General features: G+C 39.8%; 5 protein-coding genes across 5 annotated transcripts in view; 4 read left to right on the forward strand and 1 right to left on the reverse strand.

Annotated features, from left to right (window-relative positions):
* LOC140931630 (uncharacterized) overlaps positions 1-3,989 on the forward strand; it is a 7,394-nt gene extending 3,405 nt beyond the window's left edge. The window contains exons 2-6 of the mRNA XM_073381424.1: positions 133-278; positions 730-985; positions 2,565-2,809; positions 3,026-3,121; positions 3,847-3,989. Coding sequence (XP_073237525.1) covers positions 133-278; positions 730-985; positions 2,565-2,809; positions 3,026-3,121; positions 3,847-3,886 — 783 coding nt within the window. The 3' untranslated portion in view covers positions 3,887-3,989. The remainder of the gene's footprint in view (positions 1-132; positions 279-729; positions 986-2,564; positions 2,810-3,025; positions 3,122-3,846) is intronic.
* Positions 3,990-4,517: 528 nt separating this feature from the next.
* On the forward strand, positions 4,518-7,975 carry LOC140930596 (uncharacterized). Its single transcript, XM_073380317.1, has 2 exons — positions 4,518-4,673; positions 6,470-7,975. The coding sequence occupies exons 1-2, from the start codon at positions 4,605-4,607 to the stop codon at positions 6,758-6,760; spliced, it is 360 nt and encodes a 119-aa protein (XP_073236418.1). The 5' UTR covers positions 4,518-4,604; the 3' UTR covers positions 6,761-7,975.
* A 2,665-nt stretch (positions 7,976-10,640) lies between these two features.
* LOC140929422 (uncharacterized) lies at positions 10,641-13,627 on the reverse strand. The gene is made up of 3 exons (XM_073379224.1): positions 13,235-13,627; positions 11,958-12,156; positions 10,641-10,905 (listed from the first exon to the last, which is right to left on the reverse strand). Exons 1-3 carry the CDS (start codon positions 13,529-13,531, stop codon positions 10,679-10,681), a joined length of 723 nt encoding a protein of 240 aa, XP_073235325.1. The 5' UTR covers positions 13,532-13,627; the 3' UTR covers positions 10,641-10,678.
* A 1,161-nt stretch (positions 13,628-14,788) lies between these two features.
* Positions 14,789-19,574, forward strand: LOC140929423 (uncharacterized). Its single transcript, XM_073379225.1, has 6 exons — positions 14,789-15,002; positions 15,600-15,745; positions 16,213-16,468; positions 18,099-18,343; positions 18,561-18,666; positions 19,377-19,574. Exons 1-6 carry the CDS (start codon positions 14,925-14,927, stop codon positions 19,557-19,559), a joined length of 1,014 nt encoding a protein of 337 aa, XP_073235326.1. The 5' UTR covers positions 14,789-14,924; the 3' UTR covers positions 19,560-19,574.
* Positions 19,575-20,099: 525 nt separating this feature from the next.
* Positions 20,100-22,372, forward strand: LOC140929424 (uncharacterized). The gene is made up of 2 exons (XM_073379226.1): positions 20,100-20,249; positions 21,493-22,372. The coding sequence occupies exons 1-2, from the start codon at positions 20,181-20,183 to the stop codon at positions 21,826-21,828; spliced, it is 405 nt and encodes a 134-aa protein (XP_073235327.1). The 5' UTR covers positions 20,100-20,180; the 3' UTR covers positions 21,829-22,372.
* The last annotated feature ends 2,344 nt before the right edge of the window (positions 22,373-24,716 follow it).

Consider the following 24,716-nt stretch of genomic DNA (forward strand, 5'->3'; position numbering starts at 1 on the left):
ACTTCCTGTTTCGGTCTGTTTCGTTTTCATTACTTCGGACTGTCATCCGGTTTCATTTTGGCAAAAGAGAAAACAAAACAAAAAAATAATGATCGCTGATTTTAACATCTCGCGTGATCGCTTATGTTATAGAATTACTTCTGGCAAAATGATTCTGGGGAAATTATAGCAGGAACTGGCTTCAGAGCCTTTTCACCAACACTCATAGCATTCAAGGATGAAAGCTTGAAGAAATTCGGAATGTACCTGCTTCGATTTTTACCCGGGCCTCCAAAACTGTAAGTATTGTAACTAATATTTTCAATTTAGATATTTTTGTTTTGATTTTTAACATTTTACCAAACTGCCAAAAACTTTATTTTTCTTACATTTAAATATTTTCGTTTTCGGGATTGTCACGTAGCGTGACGGAATTCTTTGTCTTTTCAGCACGATATAGCTTTTAGGGCTTTAGGGGCAAATTTTGACTGGCCTTCACCAATTTATATGCCATCTAAATAGTCTCCCATGCAGACATTTTTCTTTTTGGCGAGCGTGTTGGCTAAAATGTAAGTGTACTTGCCAGTTACCTGTAATGGCAACATCGTTGCGTGATATTGTAAGCGTAACTTGGGGTTTCAGTTGTTTAATTGCCATAACTGTTCTGTTTGTTTGTTTTCGCTTTTGAATGAAAGTATCAACTTCGTTAGATCCAAATATTTGTTAATTTTTTTTTTCTCTTGCCTACAGAATCATTACAGATCCACAAATCGCTGTGAAATTCATGGCAAAACAGCATAAGTATGAGCGTTTAAAGGACTTTAGATTGGGAAGTGTGTTTCGCCAGCTGTTTGGTCACGCAGCCGGGACGGCAAGTGGTGAGGCTCATAAGCGGATACGGAGTGCATTTGACCCGTGTTACAGCACAGAGAGTGTGGCACAGGCAGTGGATATGATGGAACAGGAATGCAAACAGTATTTAAATCAGATGGTTCAAGATAAACAGGTATTAATTTAATGTTTTCTGGTGCCTCATAACTGCTAGTAATGCTTCCTAGTAATGTGCTATATGATGAGTGTGCCAACCTCGTCCCCAGGGCTTTTCCCTTAAAAATGGGTGTGCCACTGGACGGGATCGCATTTTCACCACTGGATTGACTATGATTTGCTTGAATTAAGACTTTTTTTGAAGGGGGTCGCAGATTTTTTGGAATTTTGCGGTTAAGGAATTTGAACAGGAAGATTTGCGGTTATATAGTTGTTACCGCGTCAAAAGAAAGTAACTAAGTTTGTATTGCGAAAATTGCATGTGCCTTAATAGAATTAAGAAGAGGTTCCCACAGGCCAGCGACACATATCCATCAAGGATTGACCCAAGTACCCCCACCCCGAGCATCAACCATTTTTTTTGTACCTTTTCCAGAGACATAAAGAGATATATTGAGGTCGTGATCGCAGGCTAAGTGCGCTTCAGCTTTTATGTAGTAACCTTGATGTAAATAGATCTGTCTCGTAATGGCCCTGATAAAGCTATTCATGCAACCCAAACATCCCATCCTAATTTTTCCTTGTTTCAACAATTCTGACGGTTCCTAGTCCCGACCGCGCATTTCAAAAGGTGCCTACGGCCTGATGACCTTGATTCTCTCCTGGAGATCTGTGGCAGATAGCTGGGTATTTAAAGGAAAGTGCAGCGATTATCAACGCCTGATAGGGTGGATAAAAATAATAGCTTTCCGACATTGAAGGAAAGCAACTCACTTTCCTCACCAGATTTCCAACACTGAAAAACCAACATTCTGTGAAAACCAACACTTAGAAGGTACCCAATTTCCTGTGTTTGTTTTCCGAATCTCATGCTTTTTGGCTCTAAAATCCCGAATCCTGACCTTCAAAGGTTACAATTAAAACCATTTGGGGGGTGGGGGCATGGGGCGGGCACGGTAAAAGCAGTAAACGGAGCTTCCGGCTTGTATTATTGTTATGTGAAGCGCTATAGAGTATTTGTACTCATTTCTGAATGGGATACATTGTGGTAATACCCTTAACATGAGGTAGATAAAGGTCACCTAACCTTAACGGGCATGCGCAAGATGCAGAGATCGGAGAGATGACCACATGTCCATCTTTCCCGCCTCTTTGCTTTCGCCATTTGCAGCTCAAAACGTAACAGTGAGCAAGAACTCTTTAATGTAAACGTGTTGCTTTACGTCGGCAGTATAGGGCAGCCTTTCTAGTCTCAGGGAACAACGTACTGCCTCAGACCCTATGTCCCAGTTCAGTAATTCAATGGGATAACCAGCAGACCAACACACGTTCCACAGCACCTGTGTATTGTAATTTGAATAAGTCACCACATGCTTAGTCTCCTACGCAGCCGTTCCTTTTTGCCACCACGTAAAGCTCCTCCCCTAAAAAGAAAAGACTACCACCCCGGTGGGGGCAGGGACACTCTACAAAGTTTAATAGTTTTATGGGGGGAGGGGGCGGGGGGCAGCGTCCCGAGGCTCAACCTCTTCACCTTTGTTTTTTGCAAGACTGCCACAAATTCAGCTTGTGGAATCTGCCTTGTTTTGTCATTGCAGGGTCTCATAAGAATGGATGATCTGATTCAACTGACATTTAAAATACTAATGAAGTTCACATACGGAAGAGACATGACTACAAACGAGCTTCAGGAGTTACTCGATCTCAGAGCTTTGGTGGAATCACTTATCGGAGATACTTTCTCAAACCCTTTTGTCAAGTTTCCGCTTTATAAATACATGCCTACAAGCACTAACAGCAAACTGGCACAATTTGAAAAGCGGTGGCTACAATTCAATAAGCGGTAAGAAGGGTTCATTTTACATTAGTTAACGCAAACAAGATAGTTATGTCGGAAGCAAAGGAAGAGTGAGAAGTCTACTTCTCCGTTTCCATTTTGATTTTTTAGGTAGTTTTTGTACTCTTTTTATGGCACGGCCTTGATCAATTCAACCAATAGGCAAGTGTTTTCGTTGTGAAAATTTTAATTTCTCTTTTCTACTTTTGTTTGTTCACTTAGCTTTGAGGAGCGTTTTGCCGAAGGAAAACTTCGAGACACAAGCTGTGTATTTTGCAAACTCTTGGAAAAAATCCGGGGGCACTGTCAGAAGATGAGGTAATGTTGGGGGTTTAGACGAAAAGTTTTGGGTTGGCTGGTTGACCATACCTATATGTATAATATCATTTTGTAATTTCACGTTCGGGTATCAAAATGCGAGCGGAATCCAGGATAACTTTGTATAATGTGTTGTCTTTTTCCAGCTGTTCCTATTCGTTAGTAGTTCTCAAGAACTTTTTAAAATACAAAATACGTGTAAATGATGGTTTGGTATTTCTTTAAATCCGCCATACATATTTGAACCAAAGAAGACCCTATGAGTGTATATAACGGTTGATCCGTTTTGTGAAAAATTGCTATACTTCTCTGCCTACACTATGAGCGCGTGTTTTTGGCCTTCCATAACCAGGATAGCCATGGGCCAACTTCTCACGATTTGTTTTTCCTTTGAGGGAGTCGCTTGATATTTAAATTTCTAAGGGTATAGTATGAGAATAGGTCACTGAGAATACTGAATTTTTATTTCAGTTTAGTTTGTTTTACCAAGAAATGTGAAACTCAACCTGACAACGCACTTTTAATAGAGGACCTTTTTGAATTAGTTTGGCCTTTTAGGATTTAACTGGGTAGCTAATAGACATGTTTCTTTTGAACTTTCTGAGTTGTAGACGTTTCACATCCAGCGATTCAAACACAATTCCTTTAGGGCGTTAGTTACATGTAAAAAGTAGCACTTCTTGCCGTGATTCAAATTTTACTAAAAGACTGTTTTTTGTGTCTAGTTTCAAGAAACCCTGGAGGAAGCTTCCCTTGCTAATGTAGACATCACATGCGGAGCTGTGGCCTGACTTCTATTCCATGTAGCACTCCATAAAGATGTACAGAAAAATCTTACAGTTGAAGTCAAGAATTTATTTCACCCGGAGTAAGTAAATATTTTAGCGAATACTTTTTCTTTTGTTGAAGCTGAGTGCAGTAAAAGAAATAGCGGAAAGTCTGAGGAGTTTGTTTATATGTTTGTTTGTTTGTCTTCGCCTCGATAAAGCCAATACTTTATATTTGAAAGACCCGAGGAGCCTTACGATGTATTGAAAACAGAGTTCCGATTCCGCTTAGCACTCCGTCGATTACGATTAATCGGAGAACGAGCTACAGTAACGTTAAAACTGAAGGTGTTTTAAAAAAGTGTCAGATATTTCGCGAATCTCTGCTCATTTTCTGACTGGCTTATAACTGATGGAAAAGCTTTCTTTGTCATTTTATAATTTCAGTTTAAATAAGAAGAACTTTTGCCCGTGAGCAGGCCTCCTCACGAATGATGAAGGAAGCTGTGAGCCTTTGGCTGATGCCACGTGATAATAAAATTCAGGACTAGAATTTTTTTCCGAGAATGTCCAAATGTCTCAACGTCTTGTTGTGTTTGTTTTCTTATTCAAGTTTATTATCTTTTCAGCTTTCAGAACCGTTAAGCTTAGAGACACTAACTAAACTGGATTTGCTGGGTAAGGTGGTAAAAGAATCAGCCAGGAAGAGGCCGGTAATGGTAATAAGCACTCCAGAATATGTGACTTGTCCAATGGTTATTGGGAATTTCCAAAGTCCCCCAGGGGTAGGTAGTGAGTAGCGTGCAAAAGCAGGGCTCCTGGTTATTAGGATATATTACGGCCTCCTGAAGCGCGTGAAGAGTCTCCCCGCTTGCTTTGGGTTTTAGAAAGCTGTTTTTAGGTTAGGTGTCATGTGACTTATCTTAGACATTCAAATAGGGAGCTTAAGGGCCTGTTTACATGAAGGTGGGGGAACCCAGGTAGGTGAGGTAACCCGTTTAGGTGAGGAAAAACAATAACCCTCCTTTACATGTAATCTTACAACCCCGCCATCCCGGGGTGCACTTTTTCAAGATTATTGAATGGTCCCTAAGCACGTAAACAAGAAAAATGCTGGCAAACCACGTGTTTTGGTGGTTAATACTCCTCTACACTCACATACTGCTCTTGCTGCAACCTTTAGTGCTGTGGCTTTCTTTTGTTGCCTTTAAGAATGATGCAAAGCCACCGCCAAAGTAAATTTTTGCGCGAATTTGACGTATCAAGAATCCGACCCCGGCTAGGCGGGTTACCCCGCCTTGAAAAGTTTACATGGCAAAATTTGATCCCTGCTAGGAGTGTTACCCGGTCTGGCAGACCGGGCTACCCGCCTTGAAGGGTCAACCCACCTAGCATGTAACCGTGATCAAATTAATAAAAGAGATTATATGGACAGGTGAGTTACCCCACATAAACCGGTTACCTCACCTACCTGGGGTCCCCCACCTCCATGTAAACAGGCCCTAAGCAACGACGACGGCGACGGCAACGAGAAAGGCAAACAAGCAAGAGGTTGAGTAGGCATAAAAACAACTTTACACGTACATCACGCCTTTTTGTACACTGCACGCTGACCACGACGTGAAAATGCCTAATTTCATGTTTTGTGGAGGACGCGAACATAAGACAACGACTTTCTTTACCTTTTCCTGAACTTTTATGCCATCTTTTAGAATTCAACTCCAGAATAGTTTGCCAGTATTTGATGAGTTGAGCGAGATGGAATAAGCGCGATTAACTTTAACGCAGCGCGAATTCACTTTTTAGTAACGTTTTCGAGCCGTCCCCTTCTTTGTTGCTTAAGCTCCCTAATATCATGATGCCGACCGTTTACTTGCTTGACCAACGCACGAGTGATTATGTAGACGATGAAAAATGGTCAAAGCCTAACATTTATCTTGATTATGCTCATAAATCCAGGAACAGATCGTTTGCACGTGACGTCGTGGCGGCCGTATTTGCGACTTTCACGTTGCCCATAATGCACTTTGTTTTCCCTACAACATTTTGCTTAAGTACTCTTTTCAATTACTCTTGGGATGGGACTGTTAATAATCTTCTCTTGACAAATTGAAAACAAAACTTCTGCCAAATTTTATGGGGACGTAAAAGTGGCAAGTTGTGTACAAAAACGATGAAACGGCGGCCATGTTGGTGTACCAACTCTTTTCTCATGTAAAAAATTTATTTTGTTCCGTGAAATTTGTATAGCCACTGATCACGAGTAAAAATGATGTATATCAAAAGGAACTATCTATACATACAGTCATTTTTATATTTCCTCCTACTGTACGTTTGTTTATTCAATTGCGCAACTCCTGTTTTTAAACTGAAGAAATCATGGTCAATCTCGTAGCCAGGGTCTTCTGGCTTTTTGACCTACGGGGCAAGACTCTGGATACCAGATTGATCCATGGTAGAAACATTATATCTGAAGATCATCATTGCCAAAAGTTAACAAGAGTTTTCGAGATGATGTAACTGTTTTCAGCTACTTTCTGTAAATGTTTAAATGTCAAACACTGTTCTCGTTTGTCTTTAGGTCGAAGTATCTGTTGACAACAGCGCAGTCAATAGCAACGCGGGAGTCTGGGGCGACACGGAAATTTTCAATCCCCGAAGATTTGATGACGAAACACCGAACATGCGCAAAAGCTTGTGTCGCTTCGGTATTGGACCGCGAAGGTGTATGGGATACCGGGTTGCTGACACCTTTATGAAAGTTTTACTGGTCACATTGCTGGAAAACTACTCCGTTGCCCTGGAGACGGACGTGACAGATGATGATGACAGTGTACCCGTTCAAAAGGTTGGGCCATTCTGCTTTCCGTGAGTGGACTTCAAAGTTCAAGTTGCGCAGAAAAATGTTACTTCTTAAAAGTTACAAACACGACGTTTATCGTTATCTGGAAAAAAATTTAACGTCAGAAATACTTCAGATAATTAATGGCGACATCAAAGAACACGACAGCAAGTAAACGTTGGTACTAGTAGTGAAATTTGGACAGTACGGGTCGGTTTTTCAGACGAATTCTAACTTAGACCGCGGTTTAGGAAATCTTTGGACCTCTAGGTCTCTTCCTTAGTTGTTTATGCAGAAGACAAACGCTTCCCTGGTCTACGCTATATGGTTTCATGAAACTGCTCACGGTAAATGGTGTGTTGATAGAAGCATTTAGCAAACTGAAAATGGCTTAGAACGCGGTTTTGTTAAACGGCTAAACTCCGTTTAAATAACTGGCCCTACGTGTTTTTTGAAGTCGCCATTAATTATCTGAAGGTATTTCTGACGTTACACGAGGATGTCTGTTGGGCACTAACTAGTCCCCGGCATTATGGCTCTTGCCACAATAAATCACACTTATTTTATGGTACCGTTGAGAATCGGCTTTAAATTAATTAATGATCAATATATAATAAAAAGACTCAACTTCCCAAATCATTTTGTCTTTGCGCAATTGTTAATCGAGTCAGACGCAATTGATATCGCTATATAAATGCATCCCTTAATTGAATAACAGATTCAGTGCATCGAAGTGCCAATTAAGTTTAATTTTAGAACATAGGATATAGGAGACGGATCTAGGGGCGTGAAACATAACTTTGAATAATATTACTTTCCGAATAGCCCTAGCAGTACAAACTCTCATGATCGGAAAAAGTATCCCCGCAAAGAAACATAGACTGACACTGTTTGGTCCCCTATCATTCCGTTAGATCGTCGCGGTGGAGACCTCATTTTAACGACAGCGGCTATCTTGGTTAATTTTTCATTTGATACTTCGGAAACCAATCGCCCGTAATTTTTTTTGGAACGTACCATCACATATCACGTGACCTTTAATGATAAAATAAAACAGCAAAGTGAACAAGTGCTTATCACTGTCCTGGGGGGATACTCCCTTATATGAGCCATACAGGTATGTGACGCCCCAAAGGGTATGGTTTTTGCACCGTTTTGGTCTGAAAATGGGTATATGCTTTGGCCATTGTGGACTGGAATCGGTTATGGTTTTTGAAGAAACTACAGGAGTGTATGAACGTAATTATCGTTTCAATTCCAAATGAATAAAAAAGAAAGAGAAATATGCGAATTCGAAGTGGATTTTAATTAACCTTTTTTGTCAGTGTTCTAATCTAAGTAACTGGGATGACATAATTTCTTAAAGGCTCGATCTGAAAACGGGTGTGAAAAGTGACATTTTCTAGTCTTAAATAGGGTCAGGATTGGAAAACCAGTCGGTACACCCCCACCAAGAATTCCAAGGAGTACTCCCCCCCCCCCCCCCGGATCACGGTCCTGAAGCTGAGGTAGGCACAGCTTACCTCAGGTTTGTAATAAAAGTAAAATTGAAAGAATGAATAAATGAATAAATAAATGAAGGAAGGAGGAAAGGAATGCATTAATGAATTAATTAATCTATTTATGACCTGTGATAAACGAATGAAGTCAATAAGAATAAATAAGAATTTGAGTTATAATCTCGAGAATATTATGGTTTTTGCTTCCTCTTTGTCTCTGTAGCATCAATATATAGGCGAATCTTTGCTGACGTCACTGTTTACAGTTTTCCTCGTTAGCATAAGACTTAACTCATAGAAGCCGTGGCCGTATATATGAACTAAATGGATAAGTTGAAAGAGCTGAGTAATTTGAGCAATTTGTGTAATTTTCAACTCTTTCCAAGCAACAAGAAAATATCAGCCATACATTCTCTGTAAAATTTCTAGTTTCAGTTTGAAGAGAATTTCTCCGAAACCATTCGGTGTACTGGGCTCAAATTTTCAGACATAACTGAAACTGTTATGCCCTTTCAGTATTCAGAGTTTTCATTTTATTAGCGTCATCAGATAGTTATAAGCATATGTTAATGAGGCAAAAAGTGCAAACAAAGATTCGCCTATAGAAAGGTTGTTCAAATTGTGAAGGGAAAAAAACGGTCTTTCGTGGAGAAAAACTCTAAAAATAGAGAAATAATATAGGCGCGGCGCTAACTGGGAGTGAGAAACAGGTCCCGGCCTTGGGCTTAAGTCTCAGATTAAAGAACATGAAAAGGAGTTGTGGAAACAAACGGGAAAACACTCGTCTATTTTTATTTATCTTTTATCCTACGATCCTAGAGCCTGCTTTCCTTTTGGTCAGCACCTCAGATGACACCTCCCCAATCCCCAATCTCCTCAGCTTCCGGCTCAGCTTTCAACTCAAAGATGGCGGCACATTCAAGAATTGGCTCTATCATAAAAGGACAATTTCAATGCAAGATGTTTCTTTTGATCCAGTGCGCAGCGATTACAGGTAAACCACGCTATAATAGTTTCAGAATATTAGTATCATTAAAAGACCTTAAAATCAACTAATTGGTATGGATCAACTCTCACCTTGGCTGCTTTTTCAGGTGCGACTGATGGCCAGGGTTAGCAATAACCGAGGCGAATTTTTCAGTTTATGAGCTGAGCGGAATATACCATCATACGTACCGAAATTATTCAGCCAATATGCCCACAATTCCTTGGAAAATGTTTACAATACTGGCAACTTATATGAGGCGAGCCAGCACGGTTACTAACCAAGGCTGGCTTGCCTTGTGCCTTAAATTTTGTTTCCTTATAAAATTGTTGTTGTGTTTTTATGAAAAGTCAGGTAGGCTGGCCCACTTGCCAAGATCTCGGTCACTCAAAATCTCTGGGCCTGCCCAACTTGGAAACAAACAACTTGACAAACTGCTAAAAAGATTTTCAGTAACATTCTTCAACAGTGAATATTTGAAGTTTCGTATTGAATTGTGGGAAAGGATGAAAGGATGGGAATAAGCATGTTCAAAAGACTAGTGAACAAGAAATCCTCTTGGATTGAATTGTAAAAGCCAGCCTGCATAAAATGGCGGTTTTGTCAGGTGTACCACTGAGCAGTGAAGTCAAATCTCCTCACAGTTTTACTCCTCTAACCCACCTTGGTTTGTTTGCAGGCTGGGCCAAAACTGCCATGCTACACAGGCTATGTAAAAGCTACAGCTTGCAATGCAGGGATATTTTGGGGTAAGCAAAAGCTGCCATAGCTGCACACTATCTTTGATTTCATCACTCAGGTCGATTGGCGAGAGTAGAAATTATAACACTTGGAGTAGGTATAGGGCAGAAGAAGGAGATGGGAGAGGGGGAGGGGAGAAAAAATTTTCTCTGTTCCCAACGCCTCCCCTGCCCCTTATGAGTCACCCCACTGCCTTGACTATTTTAGAATTCAGCATTGTGGTATACACAAAAAAAGACAATCGCACACCAAGAGAAAATGCACAGAACTCAGGTTACATAAAAACGTATTGAGATTTGAAAGTGATGGTGATGTCCTCTGTGCTTAAGAATTTAGTAATGACTACATTGAAACTATACTGAGCCAGCAAATACTAACTTTAATAGAAATCTTTCTCAAAATAAAGCAAATAATTTTACAGTTTGAATACAGAATAATTGATTCGCACTGATGTATAAATAAATAAATAAATATTATTATTATTATTATTAACCAGTTAAACTATTATATTGCATGAGATTGCTATCGAATAAATGCTCTCTCACAAGAGATTTGCCCAGAAAAGGACCTTGATTGCGCGCTTGCTTATAGCTTACTGGTCTGGTCTGAGTGCGCTACTGACCATTTAAAAACAAAAAGCAATGCTGTACATTGTTTAATACTTTCTCTTAAAAGCCTTCTTTGTAGGAAAGTCATGCAATGTCCATTATAGTATTTACTATATTACAGATCATAGTTGATGATTGCAAGTCCCAATCCTTCTTTTGGCTTTCCATCATAATCTCCATTTACAAATTTCTCATAGACAGGCCAGCTGCGATGATAAATAACTGCCACGCTTTCGGTTCTGAACATCTCTTTGCTGGAGATAATGAAGGCTAGTTCTTTCAGGAGGTAGTAAACTCCTTCTTGCACACTTTCGTTGTCTTCAAGCTCAGAATCTGAGGATTCTAAAGTTTAAAAATAGGACTTGGTCAGTCTTCATTGAAGAGTATACTGTGGGGGTGGGGAAGGGAGGTTGGTACTCCCTATAATGGGCTATACGGGGAGGCTCCGCCCGAAAGAGGTACCTTTTTCAGGCTTCAGATATATCATTGCTATATAAAAGGGTATGGAATTCGGAAGTTGAAGTATATGAAAGGATAGGGAAATCTGTCATTTCAGTTTGTAAAAAGCTCCAAAAGGGCTAACAGGCAGTCGCGCATTTTATGGCTGTAAAAAAAGTCGAGAAAACATTCTAGATTTGTAATTTACAGTCCAACCTCCGCTAACGGCCACCTCTTCACAACTTCCATCTGTCTACAACGACCAGGCCATTGAGGAGAGGTTCAACTGTATCTATATAGTAAATACAGTTCATTTACGGCAATTTAAAGGGATGCAAAGGTCTAAACTAGGTACGTAAAAGGGGTAGCATTTGTCAATAAAAGGTATACAAAAGGGGTACCTTTTTTGCCAGAAATAGTATATACAAGGGTAAGGGTTTGGAGCCTCCCCGTATAAAACGTTGTTGCATACCCCACCGGGAGGGTATTTAAAGCGTTATGCAACGAAAGGCAAAATCTTGGTACATGTACTTTTTGGGGTCATGCATAGAAATTGAGTAAACTGGGCAGACAACCGAACGATAGCAAGAAATGACAAGATTTTATAGCTGGACAAAAACGGAAGAAAACAGATGCACAAAAACAAAAATGCTTGAATTACGGAGATCTACTCATGTGGCGGGAATATCCACCACTTTTCATGCTCTTAACATAGTTTGTACACCGGTTGGCTCAACTTTTTTATTTCTTTAGTCCTGAATCCTGGAAAATTGTGCGTCGAATCCGCGACAACGATACGCGAGGGGTTTTAAACCGTAGATTTGGTTTAAACGGAAACGGATCCGTGTTTCAAACTCCATTGACCGAGAAGTGAAAAGACATCTCAAGAAATGGAAACCGAAAAAGTTTAGATAATTCGCCTTTTAAAACACTGATATCCTCCTTCACTTGCTTACCTGATTCACTCTCAGATGATGTAGAATCTTTTCCTAACACTTTTGCGGTCGATCGTGCGACGTCCTGACGAAAGTAAGAGTTACTTTTGTAAAAACTGATAATATAGTCTAAGGCTGCAATGTAAGCTTCATGTTTGTCTACTTCTGAAGTCCAGTCCAACATATAAAACTCCCCGGCCACAGCATCAGTCTTGGACACCTGTTCAGCGGTAGAAAATAATGATTTAATCCATACTGAATGATGAAAAGCCGTAAAATTATTACTTCTCTAACCGTGGGTACAGCGTGTTTTTTCATTGCGTGCGGTGGAGATGCAGGTCGACACGTTAATCTTTGAATCGTGAAAAAAGTTGCAATAATACTTTAGCTCCCCCCCCCCCCCCCCCCACCCCTCCACATCCCTTATCTAACTCAGGGAGAGATCAGTTTTGTAAGTGATAAAACTATTTTATATAACACTTCAGACAGGGAGCTACCCTGGGTGCCAGAGACTTTTCTAGCGCGGTTTCCGGTTTCTCAGGGTGCGGAATCGTCAGTTTCTAATTTGTTTTAAATCCAAGTTTTCTTGCGTTTAATTTATCACGGGCTGGTCAGAAACCTTATAATGTTTCCTTTACTTTTATCGTTATTTACTGAATCATTTTTAAATACTGAAAGTCAGTAAAAGTTGTATTTCTGGCCAATTTTAAAATATAATTTACTGTTTTCATTTGTTATTGTTTTGGTACTGAAATCTTCATGTCGAGGATAAAGACAATAAAGTTGTTGTAGTAAACTATTCACTATAATTTTAAACCAGTTACTATTTCCGAGAAATACTCCGTTAGATTTCTCTCAATTCTCTGTGAAATTTAGCTCGTCTCTACATAAAAGCACACAAAATACTTTTGACATGTACGTAATACACACAAGATTAACCAAAGTTGCGAAATTAGCCTCATTAGTTATTACGGCTTTTAACTGAGAAAAAGCAGGTCAGTGACGTCACTCACGCATGCGCACAATTGGGGAGTGTCAAAAATAGTGCATGTTCCGTTGTCACTAAAAAACGTGTTTCGCGAAAGACACCCACAGTGAAGAGGGCGGATGAAAAAAAATTAAATGCAATTTTAGCTTGTATCCAGATTATGAAAGAGAGCGAGTGCGCGTCAGTTTTATAGAATACAAGTATAATAAATAAACAAATGTTGTGGTGGATATTTAACCGTACTTTTTGAAGCTTTCTTAAAGTATCAACAATTAATCAGTGACAGTATTATATTTTTTTCTGTACATACCTTATCAATAGCTCTTCTGCAGTGCGACTTGAGCTGACTGGAGTTTTTCTTGGCTCGTTTCACAGCATCTTTACTCCCCAGAGCTCTGTACGTATGTTCAGCTGGCTGCTGTGGTACAACCACAATTATTCTTCTTTTTTCCTTTCCCAAGTATTGCACATAGTCCTCAATAACGTGGGATTTAAAGTATGGATTTCCAGGGCTCATTCCAAACAATACTACACCGTTGCCCGCCATCACATCTTGACCTGTTTCAAAAACGAGGCTTTCTCCAAGCTGGACAAGGTTAAGCACCATTTTAACTTGAGGGGCTATTTCTTTGGGAGAAAAAAAAGAAGCAAGTTGATTTCGAGCTCACGATCAGCTTAACATGCTGCACAAGGAAAGCGGTGTGGCTTTTTATATGCGTCCATCACAATTAACAATTAGCCAATCATGGTTTTAATAGCTGGAACGATCGCTGAGTCGAATTCCCCGGGAATAAAATGGCTGATGACGTGCTCTAAATTTAGCGTCGAAGTTACCGGGCTTATTTCCCAGAAATACCGGTAGTAAAGTTGGAAGTTGAAAGTGCGCGAATATCGTAATTTACAAAGAAAATGAAGGTGTGTTCCCTTGATTCCCTTTTTGGGGTAAAATGGGCTAAAATGAAATGTAAAGATCTTTGCCTTTTTGGCTTAAAAATTTGATATCATGAGGGAGCGGTGTCCACCCGAAAGGGATAACTTTTGTCAGTAAGATGGTATTAAAAAAGGGAAGGGATTTCACTAGTTGAAGTGTATGACAGGCAGGGACTGGTGTGTCATTTAGGTATTAAGAAAGGTCTTTAGTTGCAATATTTCAAGCAGACGCGCCTTGCAAGTTGGTTTCCCGCAATATCGTTCATTAACTTCATCCAAGAGTTTAAAGGGATGTAGTGTGGTTAAGTAATTATAAGGTTTAGAGGTCAATACTGTCTCCTTAAAATGGTTTATAAAAGGGCAAGGGCTATAGGTGGAGCTCGGGGCTAAGCCACCCAGTACAAAACTTTGTGGAGTACCCCTGTACTTGACATTTAGTTGAGTTAGGTATTTTAGCTCATTTCTTTGTATAATTACGTTTTTTCCCGAATGAGAACACCAGTCTTAGTACTTCATATAAGCTCGTTTTACATGCTTGTTATTTGTTCCACATGGATGACTGTACAATTGTTCTTTTTGTAGCTTTTTCTCCGAATTAACACTTGCGTACACTCATATGAGTTAACAGGGATAATCGGAAATGTGATAAAGTTAAAAATGATTTAAATTAGCTTTGTCGAAGTATAAAGTATACGTGAGGGAATATAACCTCTTCTGCCTGCGTGCAGACTTCTCCTATTTCCTTTGCGTGCAACAAAGGAAATAATAGGAGACGTCTGCACGCAGGCAATAAGCGTCACTAATGAAATTCGGTTTTATCGTAAGGGTCATGAGACTCGCGTACGTCAATTTATATCCATCAAAAATTCCCCTTTGAACGGAACTTGATTCGTTACAGACGGTTACATCGTGTTACATGCCTTTGGTTTAGTCACCATGTGACTTCTAGGAAGTCCTTGACCGGAACTAACAAACTGATAAACCTTTGTGTGACATAACGTAAGATTTCAGTGGCTTTCAGTTTGCGAAGAGTTCGTTTCATCGCTTTACAGTCGTGTTCAAATTTCAAGATGATACTCGGCCTTGCCATCACTGCCCTTGCTTTCGTAGTGATTTTGATATCGTGGATTTACAAAAGATTTTTCGAGGTAAGTTTTTTTTTTCCTCAAAATCGGTTTTTCCGAAGAGCAAAGCCGACGGTGTCTGATTCTTGCACGATGCGCGCGAGCCGTTTCACACTCGCTTGATTGCAAATGAACTCTTGACCTACGCAAAATACAGGCTATTTTGCAGCGTAAGTTTTAATGTGTTATGCGTGAATCATGTTTACCAATATCTTATACGTCTTTCTATTAAAATTTGTGGTCACTAACATTCTCAAAACGTATTGCTTTTCCTCCAGTAATCCGTTATCAATGCACGTTGAAAAAAAAATCGAGCCCGGGAATAAGAAAAATAACTGGAAAGCTTGCTCAGAGGCTATAAACTGAACAACTTAAGTTTTGGAATGTAGAGACAAAGGACAGCAACTTCTTGACATCAGCCTGTCGTTGTTTCATAGAGGACATAGAGAGGCTTCCTAGGACATCGGAAACAGCGAAAAGAGTTCAGTCATCAACCTTCTGTTTCAGTCTGTTTCATTTTCTTTAATTCGGACCCTCTTCAAGTTTAATTTTTGCAGAAGGAAAAACTAAACCGTGAAAGAAATAATCACTGACTTTAATCTGTGATCGCTTATATTATAGATTTACTTCTGGCAAAATGATTCTGGGGAAATTATCGTAGGAACTGGCTTCAGGACCTTTTCACCAACACTCATAGCATTTAAAGATGAAAGATTGAAGAAATTTGGAATGTACTTGCTCCGATTTTTACCCGGGCCTCCAAAACTGTAAGTATTATTAGAAAGTTCACATTATATAAAGATCATATGTGTAATATTTTCGACTTAGATGTTTTTTTTTTTAATTTTGACTTTTCATCAAATTTCCTAAATTCAATACTTGCACATTTATATTTTCGTTTTCGGCAGTATCACGAAGCGTGACGCTCTTTGTCTATTCAGTAGTTTTGGGGGACAAATTGTCCCTGGCCTTCACTCATTTGCATGTCATCTAAGTAGACTCCACTGTTGGCAGATTTTGTTTGGCGAGTGGTTTGGCCAACATATTTAGCTGTACTTGCTAGTTTACTTCATTGGCAACATCGTTGCGTGATTGTATTAAAGCGTGTCTGGTATTTTCAGTTGTTTTGCCTCAAGTTCTATTCATGTACCTATATTCTGTTATTTATTTATTTATTTCTAGCATTACTACTTCGTTAGATCCAAATATGTGTTGATTTTTTTCTTGACCACAGCATCATAACAGATCCACAAATCGCTGTGAAATTCATGGCAAAACAGCATAAGTATGAGCGTTTAAAAGACTTCAGATTGGGAAGTGTGTTTCGCCAGCTGTTTGGTCACGCAGCCGGGACGGCAAGTGGTGATGCCCACAAGCGGATACGGAGTGCATTTGACCCGTGTTACAGCACAGAGAGTGTGGCACAGGCAGTGGGTATGATGGAACAGGAATGCAAACAGTATTTAAATCAGATGGTTCAAGATAAACAGGTATTAATTTAATGATTCCGGTGCTTCATAACCCCCCCGGGGATTACTGCGTTTAATATATGCTGATGGGTGTGCCACTGGATGGGGTTGTATTTACACCAATGGATTGACTACAATGAGGTTGCTTTTAGAGTTTCTAGAAGGTGGTAGCACATTTTCGGGATTTTGGTGGATGAGAACATCTCCTGGTAAATAGGGGTTGAGAAATGGAAAGATTCGCGGTTTAATAGTTGTTACCGCGGCAAAAGAAAGTGACTTACTTGGGGTTCGATTATTCTAAAAAATTCCTTGAAAACTACGTTTTCCTAAAAGTGACTAAGATGGAGTTTACAACTAGCCAGCGACCCATATCCATCATGAATTGACCCAAGTACCCCCACCATTTAAAGAAAAGCAACTTACTTTGCTGTATTGCCAGCCTTGTATTTAGTTTTGTTTCTGAATTCCCACTTCAAGTTTTGTCTGGTATTAGCATCTCTACATTTGAGATCCGGCAAGAAAGAACCAGTCGGTTTTATTTACGCTCTGAGTGGACCTCTGCATTCAAGGGTATTTATTTTAACGTACTTTCGTCACCGGATTTCGGTTCGATAAAACAACGTTTCCCAAATGCCATTACTCAAAAGTCACCCAATTTCCAAGGTTTGTTCCAGAATCTCACGCCTTTTTGCTCTAAAAAATCGAATCCTGACCTTCTAAAGGTTTCAATAATCTGGTTCCTTATTGAATACCATTTGGGGGTTGGGGGCAATGGACGGTCACTGTAAAAGCAGCAAACGGAGCTTCCGGCTTGTGTTATTGTTGTTTAAAGCTCTATTTAACAAATAAAGTTCAAGGGGAACCACGAGCCGCAGGCGAGTGGTTTCTATGGTTTATAAGAGTGTAGACCGTGGAAAATTGTGGTCGATTTGTTTTTTACAATAACATTTTTTTTTCGAAAAACCAAAAACAAAGCAACCGGCACTGCGTGAAATGTTACGTCATTTCCAGGTTCTATACTCTCATAAACCATAGCTCTCGACCAATCAACGCGCGAGGATTCGTTCAGTTATTGTAAAAAGAGTGTTTGTACTCATCTCTGCATAATATGCGTTAAGGGATTAGAGAGCATTAGAGAGATAAAGCATCACCCAACCTTAACGGGCATACGCAAGAGGCAGAGATGGGAAAGATGACCACATGACCATCTTTCCCGCCTTGTTTGCCTTCGCCATTTGCAGTCATGTTACAACGTAACAGTAAGCGTTCTTTCACGAATAAAATACGGAAGCAAAGACTCTCTTTATTATGTCGGCAGTATAGGGCAAACTCAGGAAACGCACTGCCTCATACCCTTTTTCAGATCAAAAGTCCAATGGGATAACCACCAGATCAACACACGCTCCCTAGCACCTGTCAATTGTAATATGAATAAGTCAGCACCTGGTCAGTCTCCTTTTATTGCCATCATGCAACACTCCTCCCCTAAAAAAGAAGACTACCATCCCGGTGGGGGCGGAGGCACTCTACAAGGTTTTATGCAGGGAGGCTGCCCCCGAGGTTCCACCGGTCTTACCCGTTTATATACCATTTTTGGCACGACTACCATAAATTCAGCTTGTGATATCCGTGGCTTGTTTCGCCATTTCAGGGTTTCATAAGAATGGCTGATCTGATTCAACTGACGTTTAAAATACTAATGAGATTCACATACGGAAGAGACATAACTGCAGACGAGCTTCAGGAGTTACTCGATCTCAGAGCTTTGGTGGAATCACTTATCGGCGATACTTTCTCAAACCCTTTTGTCAAGTTTCCGCTTTATAAATACATGCCTACAAGCACTAACAGGAAACTGGCGCAATTTGAAAAGCGGTGGCTGCAATTCAATAAGCGGTAAGAAGGGTTCATTTTACGTTAGTTAACGCAAACAAGATAGTTATGTCGGAAGCAAAGGAAGAGTGAGAAGTCTGCTTCTCCATTTCCATTTTGGCTTTGTAGTTAATTTTTTGTACCCTTTTTATAGTACGGCTTTGACCATTTCAACCAATAGGCATGTGTTTTCGTTGTGAAAATTTTAATTTCTCTTTTCTACTTTCGCTTCTTAACTTAGCTTTGAGGAGTGTTTTGCCGAAGGAAAACTTCGAGACACAAGCTGTGTATTTTACAAGCTCCAGCAAACTCTTGCAAAAAATCCGGGGGCACTGTCAGAAGATGAGGTAATGTTGGGGGTTTAGACGAAAAGTTTTGTGTTGGCTGGTTGACCAAACTTATCTGTATATTAATATTATTTTGTAATTTCACGTTCAGGTAACGAAATGCAAGTGGAATCTAGGATAACTTTGTATGATGTAATATCTTTTTCAGTTAGTTCCTATTCGTTAGTCGTTCTCAAGAACTTTTTAAAATATGAAATACGTGTAAGTGATGGTTTGGTATTTCTTTAAAACCCTCATACATTTTTAACCAAAGCAGACCCTATGAGTATATACAGTTGATCCGTTTTGTGAAAAATTGCTCCGCTGCGCTACCTACACTATAAATGCGTGTTTTTAGCCTTCCATAACCAGGCTAGCCATGGGCTAACTTTTCACGATTTGTTCTTCCCTTGAGAGAGTCGCTTGATTCTAGGGTATAGTATGAGAATAGGTCACTGAGAATACTAAGTTTTAATTTTAGTTGAGTTTTTACCAAAAAATGTGAAACTCAACCTGACAACGCCCTTTTAATAGAGAACTTTTCTGAAGTAGTTTGGCCTTTTAGGACTTAACTAGTTACCTAATAGACATGTTTCTTTTGAACTTTCTGAGTTGTAGACGTTTCACATCCAGCGATTCAAACCGATTCCTTTATGGCGTTAGTTACATGTAAAAAGCAGCACTTCTTGCCGTGATTCAAATTTTACTAAAAGACTTTTTGTTGTGTCTAGTTTCAACAAACCCTGGAGGAAGCGTCCCTTGCTAATGTAGATATCACATGCGGAGCTGTGGCCTGGCTTCTATTCCATGTAGCACTTCATAAAGATGTACAGAAAAATCTTACAGTTGAAGTCAAGAATTCCATTTCAAGCGGAGTATGTAAATATTTTAGCGAATACTTTTTCTTTTGTTGAAGCTGAGTGCAGTAAAAGAAATAGCGGAAAGTCTGAGGAGTTTGTTTATTGGCAATGTTTGTTTGTTTGTTTGTCTTCACTTCGATAAAGCCAATACTTTATATTTGAAAGACCCGAAGAGCCTTACGATGTATTGAAAACAGAGTTCCGATTCCGCTTATCGCTCCGTCGATTACGATTAATCGGGGAACGAGCTATCAGCATCTTTTTACAGCCAAAAACCACAGCAACGTTAAATTAAAAACGGAAGGTGTTTTAAAAAAGTATCAGATTTTTCGCGAATACTTGCTCATTTTCTGACTGGCTTATAACAGATGGAAAAGTTTTCTTTGGGATTTTATGGTTTCAATTTTTAAATAACAAGAATTTTTGCCCGTGAGCAGGCTTCCTCACGAATGATGAGGGAGGCTGTGAGCCTTTGGCTGATGCCACGTGATAATAAAATTCAGGACTAGAATTTTTTTTCCGAGATTGTCCAAATGTCTAAATGTCTTGTTGTGTTTGTTTTCTTATTCAAGTTTATTATCTTTTTAGCTTTCAGAACCGTTAAGCTTAGAGACACTAACTAAACTGGATTTGCTGGGTAAGGTGATAAAAGAATCAGCCAGGAAGAGGCCCGTAATGGTGATAAGCACTCCAGAATATGTGACTTGTCCAATGGTTATTGGGAATTTCCAAAGTCCCCCAGGGGTAAGTAGTGATTAGCGTGCAAAATCAGGGCTCCTGGTTATTAGGATATCTTACGGACTCCTGAAGCGCGTAAAGAGTACGTACCTCCCTGCTTTTTTTGGGTTTTCGAAAGCTGTTTTTTAAGGCTTGGTGTCATTCAAATAAGAAGCTTAAGCAACGATGAGGGCGACGGCAACGTGGACGGCAAACAAGCAATAGGTTTAGATTGGCAAAACAACAACTTTGCACGCGCGTTACGCTTTTGTGTACATTTCTTTGCTGTCAATGAACGACTACGACGTGAAACGTCCTTATTTCACGTTTCACATTTCGCTTTTCCTTTTCCTGAACTTTAATGCAGCCTTTCAGAATTCAACTCTGGAAAAATTTTCCAGTATTTGATGAATTGAGCGAGATGGAATAAGCGCGATTAAGTTTGAAGCAGCGCGAACTCACGTTTTAGTGACGTTTTTGTAGCCGTCCCCTTCTTTGTTCCTTAAGCTCCCTAATATCATGACGCCGACCGTATACTCGCTTGACCAACGTACGAGTGATCAAGGAGACCGCGTTGAAAAATGGTCAAACATATAACATTTATCTTGGTTATGCTCATAAATCCGAGAATAGATCGTTTGCACGTAACGTCGCGGCGGCCGTATTTGCGACTTTCACGTTGCCCATAATGCACTATGTTTTCCTACAATATTTTGCTTAAGTATTCTTTTCAATTTCCTGGGACTAATAATCTTTCTTGAAAAATTAAAAACAAAACTTCTGCCAAATTTTGTGGGGAAAGCAAATTGCAATATGGGGAACGTAAAAATCGCAAATTGATGTACAAGAACAATGAAACGGCGGCCATATTGGTATACCTCCCCCCAAAAAAATCGTGTGGGAATTAAACTCTTTTTTCATGCAAAAAATTCCTTTTGTTCCGTGAAGTTTGTGTAGCCACTGATCACATGAGTGAAAATGATCCATATCAAAGGAAAAATCTATACAGACAGTCATTTTTGTCTTTCCTCCTACGTTTGTTTATTCAATTGCGCAATTCATGTTTTTAAGCTAAAGAATTCATGGTCAATCTCGTAGCTAGAATTTGGTCAACGGGGCAAGACTCTGGATACGAGATTGATCCATAGTAGAAACATGATCTCTGACGATCATCATTGCCAAAAGTTAACAAGAGTTTTCGAGATGGTGTAACTGTTTTCTACTTTCTGTAAATGTTTAAATGTCAAACACTGTTCTCGTTTGTCTTTAGGTCGAAGTATCTGTTGACAACAGCGCAGTCAATAGCAACGCGGGAGTCTGGGGCGACACGGAAACTTTCAATCCCCGAAGATTTGATGACGAAACACCGAACATGCGCAGAAGCTTGTGTCGCTTCGGTATTGGAACGCGAAGGTGTATGGGGTACCGGGTTGCTGACACCTTTATGAAAGTTTTACTGGTCACATTGCTGGAAAACTACTCTGTTGCCCTGGAGACGGACGTGACAGGTGATGATGACAGTGTACCCGTTCAAAAGGTTGGGCCATTCTGCTTTCCGTGCGTGGACTTCAAAGTTCAAGTTGCGCAGAAAAAAGTTACTTCTTAAAAGTTACAAACACGACGTTTATCGTTATCTAGAAAAAAATTTAACATCAGAAATACTTCAGATAATTAATGGTGACATCAAGTAAACTTTGGTATAAGTAGTGAAATTTGGACAGTACGGGTCGGTTATTCAAACGTATTCTAACTTAAACCGCGGTTTAGGAAATCTTTGGACCTCTAGGTCTCTTCCTTAGTTGTTTATGGAGAAGACAAACGCTTCCCTGGTCTACGCTGTATGGTTTCATGAAACTGCTCACGATAAAGGGTGTGTTGATAAAAGCATTTGGCAAACTGAAAATGGCTTAGAACGCGGTTTTGTTAAACGGCTAAACTCCGTTTAAATAACTGGCCCTACGTGTTTTTTGAAGTCGCCATTAATTATCTGAAGGTATTTTCTGACGTTACGCGAGGATGTCTGTTAGGCACTAACTAGTCCCCGGCATTATGGCTCTTGCCACAATAAATCACACTTATTTTATGTCACCGTTGAGAATCGGTTTTAAATTAATTAATGATCAATATATAATAAAAAGACTCAACTTCCCAAATCATATTGTCTTTGCGCAATTGTTAATCGAGTCAGACGCAATTGATATCGCTATGTAAATGCATCCCTTAATTGAATAACAGATTCAGTGCATCGAAGTGCCAATTAAGTTTAATTTAGAACATAGGATATAGGAGTCGGATCTAGGGGCGTGAAACATAACTTTGAATAATATTACTTTCCGAATAGCCCAAGCAGTACAAACTCTCATGATCAGAAAAAGTATCCCCGCAAAGAAACATAGACTGACACTGTTTGGTTCCCTATTATTCCGTTAGATCGTCGCGGTGGAGCGGCTATCTTGGTTAATTTTTCAGTTAATACTTTTGAAACCAATCGCCCGTATTGTCTTTTGGAACGTACCATCACATATCACGTGACCCTCAATGATAAAATAAAACAGCAAAGTGAACAAATGCTTATCACTTTCCTGGGGGGATACTCCCTTATATGAGCCATACAGGTATATGCCGCCCCAAAGGGTATGTGTTTTGCACCGTTTTGGTCTGAAAATGGGTATATACTTTGGCCATTGTGGTCTGGAATCGGTTATGGTTTTTGAAGAAACTACAGGAGTGTATGAACGTATTTATCGTTTCAATTCCAAATGAATAAGAAAGAAAGAGAAATATGCGAATTCGAAGTGGATTTTAATTAATCTTTTTTGTCAGTGTTCTAATCTAAGTAACTGGGATGACATAATTTCCTAAAGGCCCGGTCTGAAAACGGGTGTGAAAAGTGACATTTTCTAGTCGTAAATAGGACCAGGATTGGAAAACCAGTCGGTACACCCCCATCAAGAATTCCAAGGAGTACCCCCCTCCCCCCCGCCCCCGGGATCACGGGCCTGAAGCTGAGGTAGGCACAGAATCTATATGCAACTTCTGTGGCGGACTTGGACATAAATACCGGCCGTAGCATCTGCGTAATCTTAACGAAAGCTTGAAAAATCAGTGACAACCTTTTACAAAAGCATATTCCTCTCTCCCCTTTCCCTAATTTCCTGATTGGTCTTGGGTTACGGTCGATGAGAGTTTGTTCACTTTCTCGCGTGCGCGAATTTTCCAATAAGCTTCAACGGGATGTACGTTGAAAACTGTCAACGTTTTTGACATGTGTGTTAGACAGTCACAGAAATGACGTATTAATGTTTAAAACTTGGTAGTGAAACAACTCGCCTGCAGCTCGTGGTGCCACTTGAGTTTAGAACACTTTGAGGTTATATGGGACGACTCTAATACCCAGGAGAAATTAAAAACAAAGGCTATACATTTCTTTCTTTGCAGAGCGGGGAGGGGGGGGGGGCAAAGGTGTTTCATGGGAAATGCGCAAGTGGTGAATACAATGTTGAAACCCAGGAGCAATTGCGCATTGTACGGGCTGGGTAGAGGGTCTTGATAAGTGCAGTGTAATATTTCACAACCGATTGACTCTCTAGAGTCCCCTACCCCTTTCGACGCCGCTAAGCAGGCTACTCTGCAGTGTGTAAAAAGAAAAAGCCTTATACGCAGCCTCTCTTTGTGTCACTACTCAGTGGTTCTCTCCAAGAAGCATTGCATGACATAGTAAAGGACACTTTGTGAAAGAGAGGGTGGGGTGACAGACATGGGTGGGGTGACCTGCAGAGGGGGTGGGGGGTGACAGGGATATGGGCAAAATTGGATGTGGCCAAAAATCAACCCCCTCCCCCAAAAATATCCCTCCTGGGACCAGTATAAGTACAATCTTTTCCTGCAAATTTATTTTTCACAACAATCAAAATAAATAAATAATATTATTATTATGTGATTTCACTTAATGACTGGGCATCTTGCAATAGAAAAGTTCTTATAAATATTAAACAATATCTTTATTCATATCAAATATCCTTCAGCTAGTTAGCAAATGACACTCAAAATCTCAAAAAAAAAAAAGCAGGCAAGCGTGCAAATCTAATTCATAACACATAATAGTTCTTCCCAATACCTTAATATAATTTTACCCACCTCTAAACACACTGGAATATATTTTAAAACAACACAAAAATTCTAATTTGAGAGCCAGCCTCAATACATTGGACCACTTGATTGGTTTCTCTCTTCCCCCATCAGAAAGTTGAAATTCAGTCAAGAGCTTTGTAAAAGTGCACTTTTACAGAACACTGAGGGGTGGGGGGAGGGTTGACAATGCCTATCATAAGAAAATCAAGTGTCTCAAGGATTTTTGGCTGTGATTATAGATTTGAGGTTCCATTATTAGGCATTTTTTATTTCACCACAACAGTAAAAACCCCCGAGTAAGAATCTACATTTTCTGGAGTTAGCCTAAACAGGTTCTTATTTAAATGGTAGTTAACACAGTTT

The sequence above is a fragment of the Porites lutea genome, chromosome 3 (assembly GCF_958299795.1).
Source record: "Porites lutea chromosome 3, jaPorLute2.1, whole genome shotgun sequence".
Lineage (NCBI taxonomy): Eukaryota > Metazoa > Cnidaria > Anthozoa > Scleractinia > Poritidae > Porites > Porites lutea.

Bases quoted from the DNA above. Each gene is read 5' to 3' on its own strand.
- LOC140930596 (XM_073380317.1), top strand. From the start codon at position 4,605: ATGGTAATAAGCACTCCAGAATATGTGACTTGTCCAATGGTTATTGGG. The intron at 4,674-6,469 runs GTAGGTAGTGAG...GTTTGTCTTTAG, and splicing joins ATTTCCAAAGTCCCCCAGGG to GTCGAAGTATCTGTTGACAA.
- LOC140929422 (XM_073379224.1), bottom strand. From the start codon at position 13,531: ATGGTGCTTAACCTTGTCCAGCTTGGAGAAAGCCTCGTTTTTGAAACA. The intron at 12,157-13,234 runs GTATGTACAGAA...ACCGCTGAACAG, and splicing joins GCAGAAGAGCTATTGATAAG to GTGTCCAAGACTGATGCTGT. The intron at 10,906-11,957 runs GTAAGCAAGTGA...TTTAAACTTTAG, and splicing joins ATCATCTGAGAGTGAATCAG to AATCCTCAGATTCTGAGCTT.
- LOC140929423 (XM_073379225.1), top strand. From the start codon at position 14,925: ATGATACTCGGCCTTGCCATCACTGCCCTTGCTTTCGTAGTGATTTTG. The intron at 15,003-15,599 runs GTAAGTTTTTTT...CTTATATTATAG, and splicing joins TTTACAAAAGATTTTTCGAG to ATTTACTTCTGGCAAAATGA. The intron at 16,469-18,098 runs GTATTAATTTAA...TCGCCATTTCAG, and splicing joins AGATGGTTCAAGATAAACAG to GGTTTCATAAGAATGGCTGA.
- LOC140929424 (XM_073379226.1), top strand. From the start codon at position 20,181: ATGGTGATAAGCACTCCAGAATATGTGACTTGTCCAATGGTTATTGGG. The intron at 20,250-21,492 runs GTAAGTAGTGAT...GTTTGTCTTTAG, and splicing joins ATTTCCAAAGTCCCCCAGGG to GTCGAAGTATCTGTTGACAA.